This window comes from Sarcophilus harrisii, chromosome 2 (assembly GCF_902635505.1).
Source record: "Sarcophilus harrisii chromosome 2, mSarHar1.11, whole genome shotgun sequence".
NCBI classification, from domain to species: Eukaryota; Metazoa; Chordata; class Mammalia; order Dasyuromorphia; family Dasyuridae; genus Sarcophilus; species Sarcophilus harrisii.
In genome coordinates, this window is record NC_045427.1 from 198215248 (window position 1) to 198230391 (window position 15144).

At 30.2% G+C, this 15144-nt stretch overlaps 1 protein-coding gene across 7 annotated transcripts in view; it reads left to right on the forward strand.

Moving 5' to 3' along the window:
• Positions 1–15144, forward strand: part of BIRC6 (baculoviral IAP repeat containing 6) — a 297969-nt gene that overhangs the window by 155811 nt on the left and 127014 nt on the right. For all 7 annotated transcript variants that reach the window (XR_004231861.1, XM_031951250.1, XM_031951246.1 and 4 more), the window contains 10 exons: positions 1142–1297; positions 1780–1913; positions 2587–2740; positions 5844–5960; positions 6439–6593; positions 7393–7519; positions 8757–8867; positions 9665–9798; positions 12502–12629; positions 13777–14339. Coding sequence is in view for 6 of the 7 variants with exons in the window: in XM_031951250.1 (XP_031807110.1) it covers positions 1142–1297; positions 1780–1913; positions 2587–2740; positions 5844–5960; positions 6439–6593; positions 7393–7519; positions 8757–8867; positions 9665–9798; positions 12502–12629; positions 13777–14339 (1779 nt within the window). In the remaining variant the exon portion in view is untranslated. The remainder of the gene's footprint in view (positions 1–1141; positions 1298–1779; positions 1914–2586; positions 2741–5843; positions 5961–6438; positions 6594–7392; positions 7520–8756; positions 8868–9664; positions 9799–12501; positions 12630–13776; positions 14340–15144) is intronic.

The following is a 15144-nucleotide window of genomic DNA, read 5'->3' on the forward strand; positions in this document are numbered from 1 at the left end:
GTTGAAACTGAATTATACTTACTGGTAGATGATTGACTGAATAAATATCATTACGTGCATAATTACTAAAATCATTGCATGCCCTTCCCTTCCCCCCATGAAATCATAATGAACTAATCAATACTGATTCGGGTTTGAGTATATGTCCTCAATAAATCAATTTTCTCAAAGAAGAGAGAAAAATATAAATGGGGAAAAAGTAAGATTGAGGGAAATAAAGAGCTAATAATCATAACTGTGAATGTGAATGGGATGAACCCTACCATAAAATGGAAGCAGATAGTAGAGTGGATTAAAAACTTGAATCCCTATATTATGTTGTTTACAAGAAGCATTTCAATTGGAGGAAGACACACAGAATAAAGGCAAAAGACTGGAGCATAATATATTATGCTTCAGCTGAAGTAAAAAAAAGAATCAGGAGTAGCAATCCTGATATCATACAAAGGAAAATGAAAAATGATTGGAAGAGATAAGAAAGGAAACTACATGTGAAAAAGTGCTCTAATCAATATTCATTAGTGAAATGCAAATAAAACAACTTTGAGGTTTTACCACCCTCAGATTAGATTAGATTCCCTAAATTGATTGGAGAAGATAATGACAAATGTTGGAGAGAATGTGAAAACTGAGACACTAATTAGTGAATTTGTCAACTAATCCAGCCATTTGAAAGAGTAATTTCTAACTGTGCCCAACGGACTATCAAAATGTGCATATCCTTTGCTCCAGTAGTCTTACTGCTAAAGTCTCTATTCCAAAGAACTCATAAAAGAGTGAAAAGGAGCCACATGTGCAAAAATGTTTGTAGCAGCTCTTTTTGTGTTGGCCAGAAATTTTTCTAATATGACCGTCCATATATAATCTATATCAGATTGCTTGCTGTCTTGGTGAGGAGTGAAAGAGGAAAGGAATGGGGAAAAAAATTGGAATTCAGCATGTTACAAAAATGAAAATTGAAAACTCTCTACATGTTATTGGAAAAATTAAATACTATTAAAAATTTTAAAAAGTAAAAATAATTTACATAATATATAATGAATTGTATTGACTTTTTTCATTATTGAAACCTAAAGAGAATGACTTAATTTGTTTTAAAATGTATTATTAGAAAAAGGTTAGAGCTGTTGTGTATCCACAGGAGAGTTGTTAGCACCAATTGCTGCTGAAGCTATGGAAGAAGGGGCAGTGGGAGAAGATGTAGGAACAACAACTGGTGACTCTGATGATTCTCTTCAACAGTCTTCAGTTCAGTTGCTAGAAACTATCGATGAACCTCTGACACATGATATCACAGGTGAATAAATATATTTGTATTCTGTAATAGTTTTCTATCTTAAATTAGCATATATTAAAGATTCTAAGTTTTTTTACTGTTGAGTTTTTACTAATTCAATAACCAATTTTTCATCTTATTTATCTATCTTTTTATTTATTTATTTATTTTGCTGGGGGCAATTGGGGTTAAGTGACTTGCCCAGGATCACACAGCTAGGAAGTGTTAAGTGTCTGAGGCCAGATTTGAACTGAGGTCCTCCTGATTTCAGGGCTGGTGCTCTATCCACTGCACCAATTAGTTGCCCCTAAAATAACCCAAATTTTGAAAATACTCTTTACATTTAGAAGACTTTTATATAACACTTTGAAATGACATTTCAGTTTTCCAGTCAAACTTAATACATGGTTTGTTTAGCTGGTAAATTTAAAATTGGTTTAGGTATGTTTTTAAGCCAAAGTTCAGGTAATTCATTATAAGTTTAAAAACAAATTCAATCATAGGTGCTCCCCCTCTTTCATCTTTGGAAAAAGATAAAGAAATTGACCTCGAATTATTACAAGATCTGATGGAAGTTGACATTGATCCTTTAGATATCGATTTGGAAAAAGATCCTCTTGCTGCCAAAGTCTTCAAGGTATGGGATACTTTAAATATTTAGATTAATTTGTTATGATTTAAAAAAAAAAACAATCAGTTTTGTTTAATAACTCTTGTATACAGAAAAACTGAATATTTGATTCTACAATTTAGGCCATTATTTATACCATTTACAACATTTAATATTATGTAATTCCTTGAGATATTGACTTGAAATGATATGTCGTAAAGTTAATATAAAAAGTTAATAAAATTTCTTGTAAGTTATTGTCAATCGTAAACTTTCCTCGAAAAAAAATCTGATAATTGTTTTCAGAGGATTTAATTGGTACATTAAAGGTAAAAGTGTTCAAGAGTACTATAGTCTGAATTAGATGCATGTAAATCGGGAATTATGTAATCAGCATGATACAATACAGTATTGTTTTGATGAAGTATGAATTAGATTTTTCCACATTTGACCTTCTAGAATTAATTTGTAATATAAAATGTGTAATTCTTAAATGTTTTGTAAATAGTTGTTTTCTCTGTAGATTAATCACTTGATATTTATAATCACATTTTATTTAAATATATACTTGATACTACTTATAACCAGTAAGCATAAATGTGAGTTGTACTGTGTGTGTTTGAGAATTTAATACATAGAAGATTTCATCAAAGCAAATGGGGAAAAATACATTCTCTTCTTTTTTCTCTTTTTTATCAAGCCTATAAGCAGTACATGGTATGATTATTGGGGTGCTGATTATGGTACCTACAATTATAACCCTTACATTGGAGGTCTTGGAATTCCTGTAGCAAAACCACCAGCAACCATAGAAAAAAATGGATCACAAACTGTTAGTGTATCAGTTTCTCAAGGTAAGTATTGTTGGAGTTTTGTTTTTGTTTTTGGTTTTTTGGTCTTTCCTAATGAAATGTAAAGTGAATGACCATAATGTAGGAATGATCAGCAGGTCTCCTAAGACTTTTTTTCTTATGTGATAAGAAGAATCTGTGATGCCATCAGTTTAGAAAACAGCCTCCACTAATTTATATCTATTCATCTCTAACATAAAGCCAAAATCATAGTGTCTGCAGTCAAATTTGAATGTCAGTATATACCCGATCACAACGCCAGAAGTCTCATTGTGAAGACCCCATTGTATCTCTTTTTTAAATGAGTGTTACTTATTTATTAGCTCTCAAACTAATAAGATATATATATATATATATATATATATATATATATATATATATATATATATATATATTTTTTTTTTTTTTTTTTTGCTGAGGCAATTTGAATTAAATCACTTGCCAAGTGTCAGGTCCTCCAGACTTCAGGGCTGGTATGCTCTATCTACTTTGTCACCTAGCTGCCCCTGAGTTTGTTTTCTTTACATGACCTTTTATATCGTTGTAAATTCACAAAATAAGTACTATGGACAATTTAAGATACTTATTTTTAATGCATCTCTTCTTTATCTACATAATAAATCAGTTTTCATGTTATTAATTTTTTTAAAATTCCCTATTTTAAAATATACATGCATTGAATGAAAAATTTTGTAAGGCATCTGGGGCTTTTTTATTAAAGTAAAAACAAATATAGTAAAGGATTTACTTTGATAATTTTTTTTGACAGTTTTAATAACTCTCCCCAAATTTACAACAGCATGTAAAAGAAATGTAAATATAATTTAACTTAAATAAGAATTGATGAAAAAAAAGGAAATACCCTCTTTTTAGCATAGAGTTCCTGGTTTTGTAGTTATTGAGTTAATGACATGGTACATACAAAATAGCAGGCAAAGAGGAAAAAATTATATTTTTCACTTAATGAATGAACATGTACAGTTCATCAAGTGGTTAGTTTTGGTGAGTGAGCCTGCAAATTAAGTTTAATGATATCAATATTTATTCTATGTAGTCTTCAAACTTTATTTTAAAAATTAAGTAAATGAAATTGAAACTGGAGTTCATCTGAGAGTTTACAGGAGTCTGTTGTGATAAGTGTAATTTTGTTGTCCTAACACGTTTGAAATTTCATCTGTTTATTCTTCAGTTATCAGGATCTAAACATCGGGTATTAACAGCTTAGTAAATTGGCTGAGGTTTTTAGGATCATTTTGGATAGGAAAATGTAAAGTCTAGCTATCCTTTAAATATTTGATTAAACTTTTTTATTCTTTGAAAATTCCATAGTCAGTTATTATCTGCAGTTCATTTGATATTCAGTCAATAGCCTTTTGATTTCTTTACTGTTTGTTTTTCAATTATTTAGATTTTTGCATTAACATTTATTTCTTACTTGGTTTTAATTTCATTGGTGTTAATTTTCACAATCAATACAATGTCATCCCGAATTAGATTGTTAGGACAATTTTACACAAACACACACACACACACACACACAGGCATGCACACACGATTGTTATATTTTATCTTGAAGAATGTCAGCAGCACTTTTGATGTAAGCAAAAACTAGTTTAATGAACATAGCTTAACCAATCTAATTTTTTCAGAACATTGAGTAAGGTACTGACATACAATCAGAGAAATCAGTCACTTGCTTTTCACAAAGTGCCTTATAGTCTTTTCAGTGTGGACATATATGCATCATTTAATATTGATTTTCTGTGGTCTCGCTAATGGATATTCTTTATTGGCATCTATCCAGAAAACTTTTGTCATCTTTACATATATATGGGAGATAATTGGACTGTTTCCTTTAAGGTTTTCTTTTACTCTTTTCTAAAATTTTCATTTATCATCAGAGAATAAACATAATCTGGACCCTTTCAGTATGTTGTAATGGCATATACATTTCTTCATATTTTTTAATTGATTCCTTCAAACATTTATCTAGTACTTATGTTCTAGGTACTGTGTTAAGCCCTTGAAAGAACCATTTCTATAGGATATTACTTTCCTAAGGGTATGACACCATTTAGATGTTGATGATGATGATAGCTAGCATTAATGTAGTACCTACAATATGCCAGGAATACCTTGTACAAAATACCTTGCAAGTATTTTCTTATTTGATCTTGAAGTAACCTTGTAAGTTAGTTGCTCTTGTATTCCCATTTCACAGATAAGAACACTGGGGCAAATTGAGCCAGTGAGTTGCTCAATCACACTAATGGATGTTTGAGGCCAGAGTTTTAATAAGTCTTTCTTATTGCATGTCATATTCCGTGGGCAACTTTCTGTGTAGAGAAGATTAAAAGGCCCAAAGTAAATATGAGATAGAATAGGGCTTTAGAAGATTTTTATAATCTTCTCTTTTTATCTGTGTTCAGATACTCCTCCCCTCAAATGTCATCAGTGTACTTGATATCACCTCCCTTAGTTTCTTATCCTCTGTGATTGTAGGTTTGGAGAATGGCTGACCAATCTCCTCCCAGAGCCTTTATTTATAGCATCTATTTCCCAGCCTGATTTCAGCTTTATAGAAGAGACCCTGGGAGATTGCATCCCCAGCCCTGACTCCTCTTCTGCACTTTCCATGCTTGTTAAGGATAAAGACAGTCTTTTCTTATTTCTTTCCCCTATCAATATCTGGGAATTTTTACTATGACATTAATAAATATTTATGGGGTTGAAGAAAACCATATTTAGAGGCCATCAATCCAAATACCATGAGTGCAATATGAGAAAGTGGGAATGATAGTTAAAATGAAATTGGGGAGAATAGCTAAACCAAACAAAATAGAAAGAAATTGTTCTACAACAATAGAACTTGAAATTCATTTCAGGGCAGAATGTGGAAGTAAATTTGTTTTATCAACCAGAGAAGAATTCAATAAATTATGTTATGTGGAAATAAATTAAGAATGATATGGAATATTTCCAGTTTTATCTCACAGAGAATAGAACTTGTAATCTAAAAAATGTGGATAATATAGTTTCTATCATATAGGTGTTATAGTATGTGGTTCACTTGTGCAATTTAGTTTTCTTTTCTTTGATCTTGTAGCTCTGGATGCCCGTCTAGAAGTTGGACTTGAACAGCAAGCAGAGCTCATGTTGAAAATGATGTCTACTTTGGAAGCAGATTCCATTTTGCAGGCATTAACAAACACATCTCCAACATGTAACTAAAAATTATTTAATACTATGCCTTTAAAAACTCTATCAGATTTGCTGCCTGATCTTTGGTCTTTGCAAACCAATTGTGTTTCATTTTATTTAAAGTTAAATATAAGTTCTCCTTGAGTAGTATTGCTTTCTAAAGCACATATTTAATACTTTATACTGCCATACATTCAGGAAATGCTCATTGGATATTGATGGTATGCATCAAATGTATATAAACTTTTTTTTTTCCACTTATGCTTTATCTTATGTACTAGAATTAGATATGGGAAGGGATTTGAAGAATTTTTAGTTGAACTACATTTCTTCAGTCAGATGAATACATAAATCAGTCTGTCATTGCAACCTTTCTAGGTAGTTTTTATGTCACTCTGTCATTTAACTTTTTGTGTGTGTGTGTATGTCTAAGAGAATCTTGATTTTAAATTTAAGCTTACTTCCTTTTGAAATCATGGAAGTGTTGGTTTAATTTTCAGTTTCCCAATCTCCTACTGGAACAGATGATTCATTATTAAGGGGGTTCCAGGCAGCCAACCCACCCAGCCAGCTGATAATACAGTTGTCCTCTATCCCCATGCTGAATGCTTGCTTCAACAAACTTTTTTCCATGCTTCAAGTTCATCATGTTCAGGTATGACACTGAAAATACACTAAATTATCATTTTTTTACTTTAGACATTCATTGAGGCAAAGTGTGTATAAAAGTGAAGATGCTGTGTTAGTGTGTTGTGAAGTTAGATTTGTTTTTTTTTTTATTATATATTTTTTATTATATATATATATATATATATTTAGTATTAGACATTTGATTCAGTGAGTCAAAATTCAAGACAGCAGGCTTTATTTTTATGTAATAATTATGCATGTGAGATGTATGGATAAAGTGCTAGACCTAGAGTCAAGTCAGAAAGACTCATTTTCCCAGGTTCAAATGTTACCTCAAATACTTACTAGCTTTGTGACCCTAGATGAGAAATCCATTTGCCTCCGTTTCCTCATGTGTAACATGAGTTGGAGAAGGAAATGGCAAACCACTAGGATCTTTGTCAAGAAAAACCCCATATAAGGATACACTTAACTGAACAGCAACAACCCATGCCTTTAGTTATATAAGTTATATATATAAGTAGTAACATAAGTTACATATAGGTTTTTTCTAGTACAGCTTTAGAACTAAAATTATTCCTTTGTGTTTGTGCTACTGTATGCATTATGATCAGATTTTAAAACATTTATGAATTTAACAGTGAATAAAGTATATATAACTAACCTAACCTAAACTAACCTAAACTAACCTAAGGTGGTAGGAACAAACATTAATCTGGAATATTACTTTTTTCATAATAATTAAGTATGTTTCAGTTTTTAAAAAATTGTCCTGTTGACTATACCAAGCTTTTTAAACTTTCTTTTTAATGACTACCTTTTAGTTGGAGTCCCTTCTACAATTATGGCTTACATTAAGTCTGAATTCTAATTCCTCTGGGAATAAAGAACATGGAGCTGACATTTTCTTATATAATGCTAATCGGACACCTGTCATATCTTTGAATCAAGGTAAAAAAAGTTATCAAAATTAAAGTGCTTTAAATAAACTGAGTCTCTAAAGTTTTATTGAAAATTTGTGTTTATCTTCAAAAGTATAAATGTTATAACCACATGTAAAATACTACTACTTGCAAAAGGAAAAACTTGAAAGCTAATTATCTAAATTTTTGAAATTTTGATGTTTATTGTTAAAATTCAACATAATCACCATCTATAATTGACTTTTGAATTGTGTAAAAACTTTCATTAGGTGCTATTCTTAGCCTTAATAGTTGTAAACACTGCATTTTTGATACTTAGATGACAGTTTTATGTGACTCACAAGAAGAAAGTCAAGTATAAATAAATTGGACAGCTGTGAGTCTCTTTAGCCAATCCACCATTGTGAGAAAGTGTTAAAACCAGAAATGATCACACAAGTAGTGGATAATAGTAGAATGCCTCTTGTTGTTAAAATTAAAATGTGTTATTTCAGAACTGGATGTATCTTAAAAATGCAAATAAAAAGTTTGTTATGTGTTATACTATCATTAATTAAAGCTTAAAACTGTACTAATTTTATGGGCATCTTGCAGAACTATGGTATTATAATAACCATTGTGAAATAAGGGGGTATTCTTTTTCAACTTTGCATTTCCAATATACACAGAGTTTTACATGTATTTGATGTGTGACACATGTTTGTATGTTTTTTGTTGTTTTATTTTTATGTTGATGATTTGAGATCTGTTGTCATCTCATAGCCTATTAGGATTGCTCATAAGTAAGATGCGTTAGGATTTTTAACATAAGAAAATCAATTTGGATATCCTAAAGAAGTGTGGTTTTATAAGATTATGAAATATTACAAAGAAACATAAGATAATTTAAAGTTTATGGGTTGTCATTGCAGGGGAAACCTTCATGTACATAAATCCATATGTATATAAATACAGGGAAAAAAACAGTATAGTCGTAGAAAGGAGCATGTAACATGTCAGTAATGATCATTTTATTTAATTAGAAAAAGAATTAAAGTTTTTCTGCTTACATCTAAGGGCTGAATAAGGAAAAATTGTTTTATAACTTATAAAGAGGAATGTTTTATTCTATGGCTTTTAATATTAAAAGAATAGCATTTGTTAGAGGAAGCTTTTTTTAAATTCTGCATTCTTACAGAGCTAGTCTACTTTTGAAGATCTGAAAATTCTTTTGTCATGTTTTCTAAAAAGTAGTCTTATCCCATCCTCAACTCTTTTATCTACAGCATCAATAACTAGCTTCTTAACAGTATTGGCATGGTATCCCAATACTTCACTCCGGACATGGTGTCTAGTACTTCATAGCCTAACGCTCATGACAAACATGCAGCTTAACTGTGAGTTAACTTGAAATTTTTTTTCTTTGTAATCATGAAATAAACTTTTACTATTTTGATGTATAACTTTTGTGAAATTCCATTATGAATTCTAGCATGTTATTTTAGCTTAAGTCAAAAGGAAATGTACCTTTTTTTTTAGAATTAAATTGTTTTCAGCATAGTTATACATGAGTTCTCATAGCAAAATTTCAAACTTTTAAATTCTTAATTCTTCACTTTAATAATGATATTTCATAATTGGATATTAGAGATATGTAATTTGATCAAAGGAAATATGTTAAATAAAACTTTTATGTCCTGAAATTAAATTGTTTTACCTTATCTTGACACTATTTAATTTAGACTAAAACACAAAGGCAAATTTATGTTCAGTCAAAACTCATTAATTGCTTCTCTGACTAATTATTAATAACTTTAAAAAAACTGACTCGTAGAAATTAAATTTTGTGGCCAACAAAGATGGTAAGTGTTCAGTTATGTAGTGATTGTCTATTTACCTGTGTTTTTTCTTGAGTAATGAATGTTCATATATTCTGCATGGATTTCATTAATTATCAGGACATGAAAATAATTTTGTGAAAGAGAGAAATTGAGACTTGGATCTGATCCATGATTGTCTGACAAAGTAAATAGTAGAGAAAGGGGAAAAAACATGCCATAGAAGTGTACATCCATAAATTTTAAATCCAGTTCAATGATACCCTTAATATTTAATAGCTTACAAAATATTGAAAATATTTTATTAATAGTGTAGCTGATTTTTTTCTTTTATTTTGTATGTTTTTGTTTTTTAGCTGGTCCAAGCAATGCTATTGGAGCACAGGAAAGTACTGCTCATCTACTAGTGTCAGATCCTAATCTTATTCATGTCTTAGTAAAATTTCTTTCTGGAACTAGTCCTCATGGAACAAATCAGCACAGTCCACAGGTAATAGAGCTTTTTCATTATCAATAATAAATTGCAAAGAAACTTTTTATCACACATTCCTCAACTAAATTATTTTGTTGCATGTCTGCAATCTGTACAGCATTGGATTAGACCCTATTAGTGATGCCAAGACATGCCACTTGCCCTTTAATTTTATGCTGACTTATTAAATCTATTTATTTTAAGTAGTTATATCATATAAAATTTTCTTTTAATTATGTGTTGAATAATTATACTAGAATTGTAGGAGCAACAAAAAATGTAATACAGAATCTTTTGGAAAAAATGATAATTTTTACAGGTAGAATGAAGAATGTAGTTATAAGATGTAAAAATTAATTGTAGCATAATTAATATTTATATTAATATTCATGTCACATACATTAATCACTGCTATAAAACTAGTCTAAAATATAAAATTTCACTAATTAGATTATTCCTATTTTGCACTTCTTTAATATTAAATCAAATTCTTTCTAAAAATTATATTCTCATACTTTTTATCAAGGTTTCATAGATTGCCTTGTTGGTATTATCTAATAATGTAAAGGTCTGAACTCTGAATAGGTGCACCTGAATCAGAGAACCGGGCACTTAAGGCTAATTATCTATTGGACAATGATTCTGATAGCATATGTTTGGAAAAATAGCCCTTCTCACTGTTCCGTGCTGGCTAGATGTTTGGTTTATACAGATAATCGTAGAAGGATTAGAGGGTAGTGTGAGAAGAGCCAGACTCATTTTTCGGGAGGACAAGGAAGTGAAAGGGAGTTAGCCCAGACATTATATAATAATATTTTAAAAAATAAGATATTTAATAGACAGCCAAGGAAGCTTTCTGATTAGGGCATTTTGAGATTTTTCATATTTTTCTGTATTATCCTATACTATTTAAATATAATTTTTCATTATCTGTTATTTAAATCCATTAATTTTAGTCATTGATTGATTAGGGCAAGAATACATTGTTTTATTTTGTCTCTGAATAACCTTATAAACATTGTTTTCAATTGTATTGAAAGTACTGTTAGAATTAATGTCTTTTAATTTTATATGATCTTGTAAATTCAAGTTTCCTTTATTTCATGTGTCTATGTTTGGCATGATAAACCTTTCATATTCATATTTTTCACCTGCATGAACACATTTAATTTATCATAAGAAATTGCCTTGAAAATGCATTATTTGGGGCAGCTAGGTGGCACAGTGGGTAGAGCACCAGCACTGAAGTCAGGAGGACATGAATTCAAAAGTTGATCTCAGACACTTAAAACTTCCTAGCTGTGTGACCCTGGACAAGTCACTTAACCTCAATTGCCTGGGGTGGGGTGGGGGGAAGAACAACGAAAAATGCATTATTTTACTTTGTATATGTGCACATATGTGAAATACTTTTCCAGATTTGTTAGCCCGTTTTTAAAAAATTTTTTTTTCCCAAGATCTGATTTAAGTGATTTGATAATGATCTATGTTAACAGGTATTTAAGTGATTTTAGTTTAGGTTTGAAAATGACTCAGGCATATATTTGGGTATACCCATTTTGTTTCCTTAGTCTACACATATATGAAATAATGGTGTTTAATATCTTCTAATATTATTCTTCCCCTTTCCTTGCCACATCCTATTTTACTTTTATTATCTGTATTTATGAGTTGAAAGGCAAATGTACTTCTTTATAGTCATATATGCTACCAATATTCAACCAAACACCAATTATCATTCAGACAGAAAAATAAATCGATATAAAGATTTATAAAGCCTTATCAACTCCATATTATAAATATCTAATAATTTGAAATGATAGTGTATGAAAAAATGTTGTTCAAAACATTTGGGGATTGTATTGTGCTTTTTTTAATAAGTCAAAAGAAGTGTCAGGTGGAAAAGAAAAGTTTTAAATGAAGTGTTCTCCTAGGGGACTAAGTAGTTAATTAGGGAAGTGCAAAAGGATTGTCTTGCTTCAAGGAGGGTACCAGTTGACGCATGGAGAAATAGACCTGTAATCTAAAATACCTTACTTCAAATGTTGCCTTTAATAATTGTATAACCCTGGGCAAGTTATTTTATCTCTCTCTTTCTTAGTTTTCTCATTTGTAAAATGCAGGTAATAACAGCATCTATATTGTAAAAATTATTACAAGGATTAAATGATACATTTATTGCTTAGCATAGTGTTTCACAAATTTTAAAAGTTATGAAAGCAACTTTGGGTGTCATGTTTTCACAATTGTTGTGAACTTTGCAGTTTTTAAACTTAATTTTAAAATATTTCTCAAGTGTATTAGCCTAATTCATTCAGTTTTTTTATATAATGAGAACTAAGGAAAATTTTCATCTCTTATTTCATTATCATTTGCAAAATCATATTCTCCATATAAACTTTAGAGTGCTAATTTTCTTTCCTTTTTAAAATCTCAAACTGCATTCAGTTTTATATTACAGTACTTTGCATTCACATTGTTTTCATTCTTTTTTGATTTTGTTATCTTCATTTTGTTTACTTCACTCTTCATAAATTAAAGTGTAATCCAGTATTAACATATATTTATTTACATGTCTATTATGGCATAGTTATAGTGTATTACATTTATGGACCACAGTTCTTTTAACCATACCCCAATGGTTATATACCTATGTGACAAACATTAATAATGAATATTGTGATGTGTAAGAGATTGTCTAATTTGATTTTTTTTTTTCAGGTTGGGCCAACAGCTACCCAAGCTATGCAAGAATTTCTTACCAGGTTACAAGTGCACCTTTCTTCAACATGTCCTCAGATATTTAGTGAATTTTTGCTAAAGCTAGTTCATATACTTTCAACAGAGAGGTAAAGCATAAATTTTGAAAAATAATTTTGGTAGTTGATGACATTTTTCATTGAAATTGGTCATGTACAATTCATCATATGATGTATAATAATAGCTAAGATTTATAAAAAAAACTTAGCCTATAATCTCATTTTAAATCTGTCCTAGGAAACTAAGAGTTTGGGAATTTGAATGAGTCTTAGAAATAATCTGATTCAACCTCCCAGGGAACTAAAATGAGGTGACTTAAGTTTTCAGTTTAGTAAATGGTAGAACTAAAATTTAAATTCACCCACAGTAACAGTTAATGTTACTTTCTCTGTTATCTTTCATAGTCTCTTTTAGGTGCTTAATAAAATTTGATGTGTAAAATAATACATATTTCTTTAGTTGTAACCATTATTCGGTATATGTTTTGTCTATACATTTATTAAGTAGTCCTATCTTGACCTATGTTGTGAAGAGATTTCTTGTAAAATATTAGGCTATTGTCTTTCTCCTAAAGGATCTTATGTTCTATTTGACAAAAAATTTAAATTGTTCTTACCATTATGGAAAATCTTTATGTCCATCTTATGAAGATGATCCTAAGGAACTGTTTATTCGTGTGTGTGTGTGTGTGTTTATCTATATATATATCTATCTAATACGATAATGAGCTGGAGAGTAAAAAAACTTAGGGGGAACATAATTATTTTTTGTTTTCCTGGAAGGTTCTTGTGTGTAAGATGAGTTAGAGGAGGAATTGGCCAATTAGGTATAGTCATCCATTTTTCCCCACCCTGTACTTTCCAAACAAAACTAAATTTTAAAGGCATATAGAAAGCTGGAGTATAGTTTTAGTTTTAAGTGAATCTTGGTTCTTTTCCCTCTTTACAACTGTCAGTCTTTTTTCTCATCTCTTTATTTAATACTCCATTATAAAGCAAAATCTTTTTTCTACATTGGCTAAAATACAATTTTAAATGAAAGAAAAAGAGCAAATAGAAAAGAGCCGACTAATGAATTTAAAAGGTCTAGCCTACCAATTAAGCCATGTACCAAATAAAAAAGAAAGTTGCTTGAAAGAGGTTTTTGCTTTCTTATGCTCATTTCATAAGTTATTTGAAAATTGTCTCATTAGAAATGATCAGCATGTATGTTTTAATCACTTTTCTTTTATTGCAGGGGTGCTTTTCAGACAGGCCAAGGGCCTCTGGATGCGCAAGTGAAACTCTTAGAATTTACACTGGAGCAGAATTTTGAAGTAGTTTCTGTCAGCATTATTTCTGCTGTTATCGAATCCATTACATTCCTAGTTCATCATTATATCACTTGTTCTGACAAAGTGGTGTCTCGAAGTGGATCAGATAGTTCAGTAGGTGCTCGTGCATGTTTTGGGGGACTCTTTGCCAACATAATTCGTCCAGGTGATGCCAAAGCAGTATGTGGAGAAATGACACGAGATCAGCTTATGTTTGATTTATTAAAACTGGTCAATATTTTGGTACAGTTACCCCTTTCAACTAATAGAGAATATAGTGCTCGAGCTCCAGTGGCTACTAGTACTACAGACAGTGTTTCAGATGAAGAAAAAGTCTCAGGAGGCAAAGATGGCAATGGAAGCAGTTCCAGTACCCAAGGTTCCACTGCATATGTGGCTGACTTAGTGTTGGCCAATCAACAAATTATGAGCCAGATTTTATCTGCTTTGGGCCAGTGTAATAGCAGTGCAATGGCAATGATAATTGGTATGTATTTTGTTGTCATTATTTCTTGGCCATTGTTTCTAGTAATAAAACTAGAAGCATGTTTTTCACACTGTTGAAATTGTTTTATTTTTTTAATATGTATTTTTGTTACCAGAAATTATGTTAATTAATAGCAAAATTAATTATGTGTTATGCATTGTTAAAACTTATTAATAAGAACACTGAAAATCATTTTCTTTTATATGTAAAATAACTTTGGAAAACTAGGTATGCTGATATGATTGATACAATTTTTTATTTTACTACTTTCAACAGTAATTTTGAATATGCTTTGGCACTAAGTTGTTCTGGGGGAGAAGATTTGGAAGATATCAAGCTAATCATTACTATCTTCAAGCACTTCATCTTTTTTTTTTTTTTTTAAAGTTATAAATAATTTGTGAGACAGGATCTGTTCCTATATTAGGAATCTGTTAGTATCCTTATATATGCTATTTACAAATTTATACTTGCTACTTATATAATTTAATTATCTAATTGAGTAATAATTTGAGTAATTAGGATTTTCTATCCTAACTTCATAATAATTTAATTGTAAATTTTTTAAAAAAGTAAACCAGATTTACTGAGAAAATCCAGGTTTATTCATGTATTTACAAATCTAAGTTTGCCCAATTACTTGGATTGTCATAATTTTCTAAATAATATTTATGCTGAAACGGTTTCCTTTGAAATGCCACTCATGTGGCTGAGCATCTGAGATGGAAAATGATGATTTGATAGATTTTTTTAAGATTGTAAATATAAGCATACATGCATATTCTTAGATATACCACTTTAATAT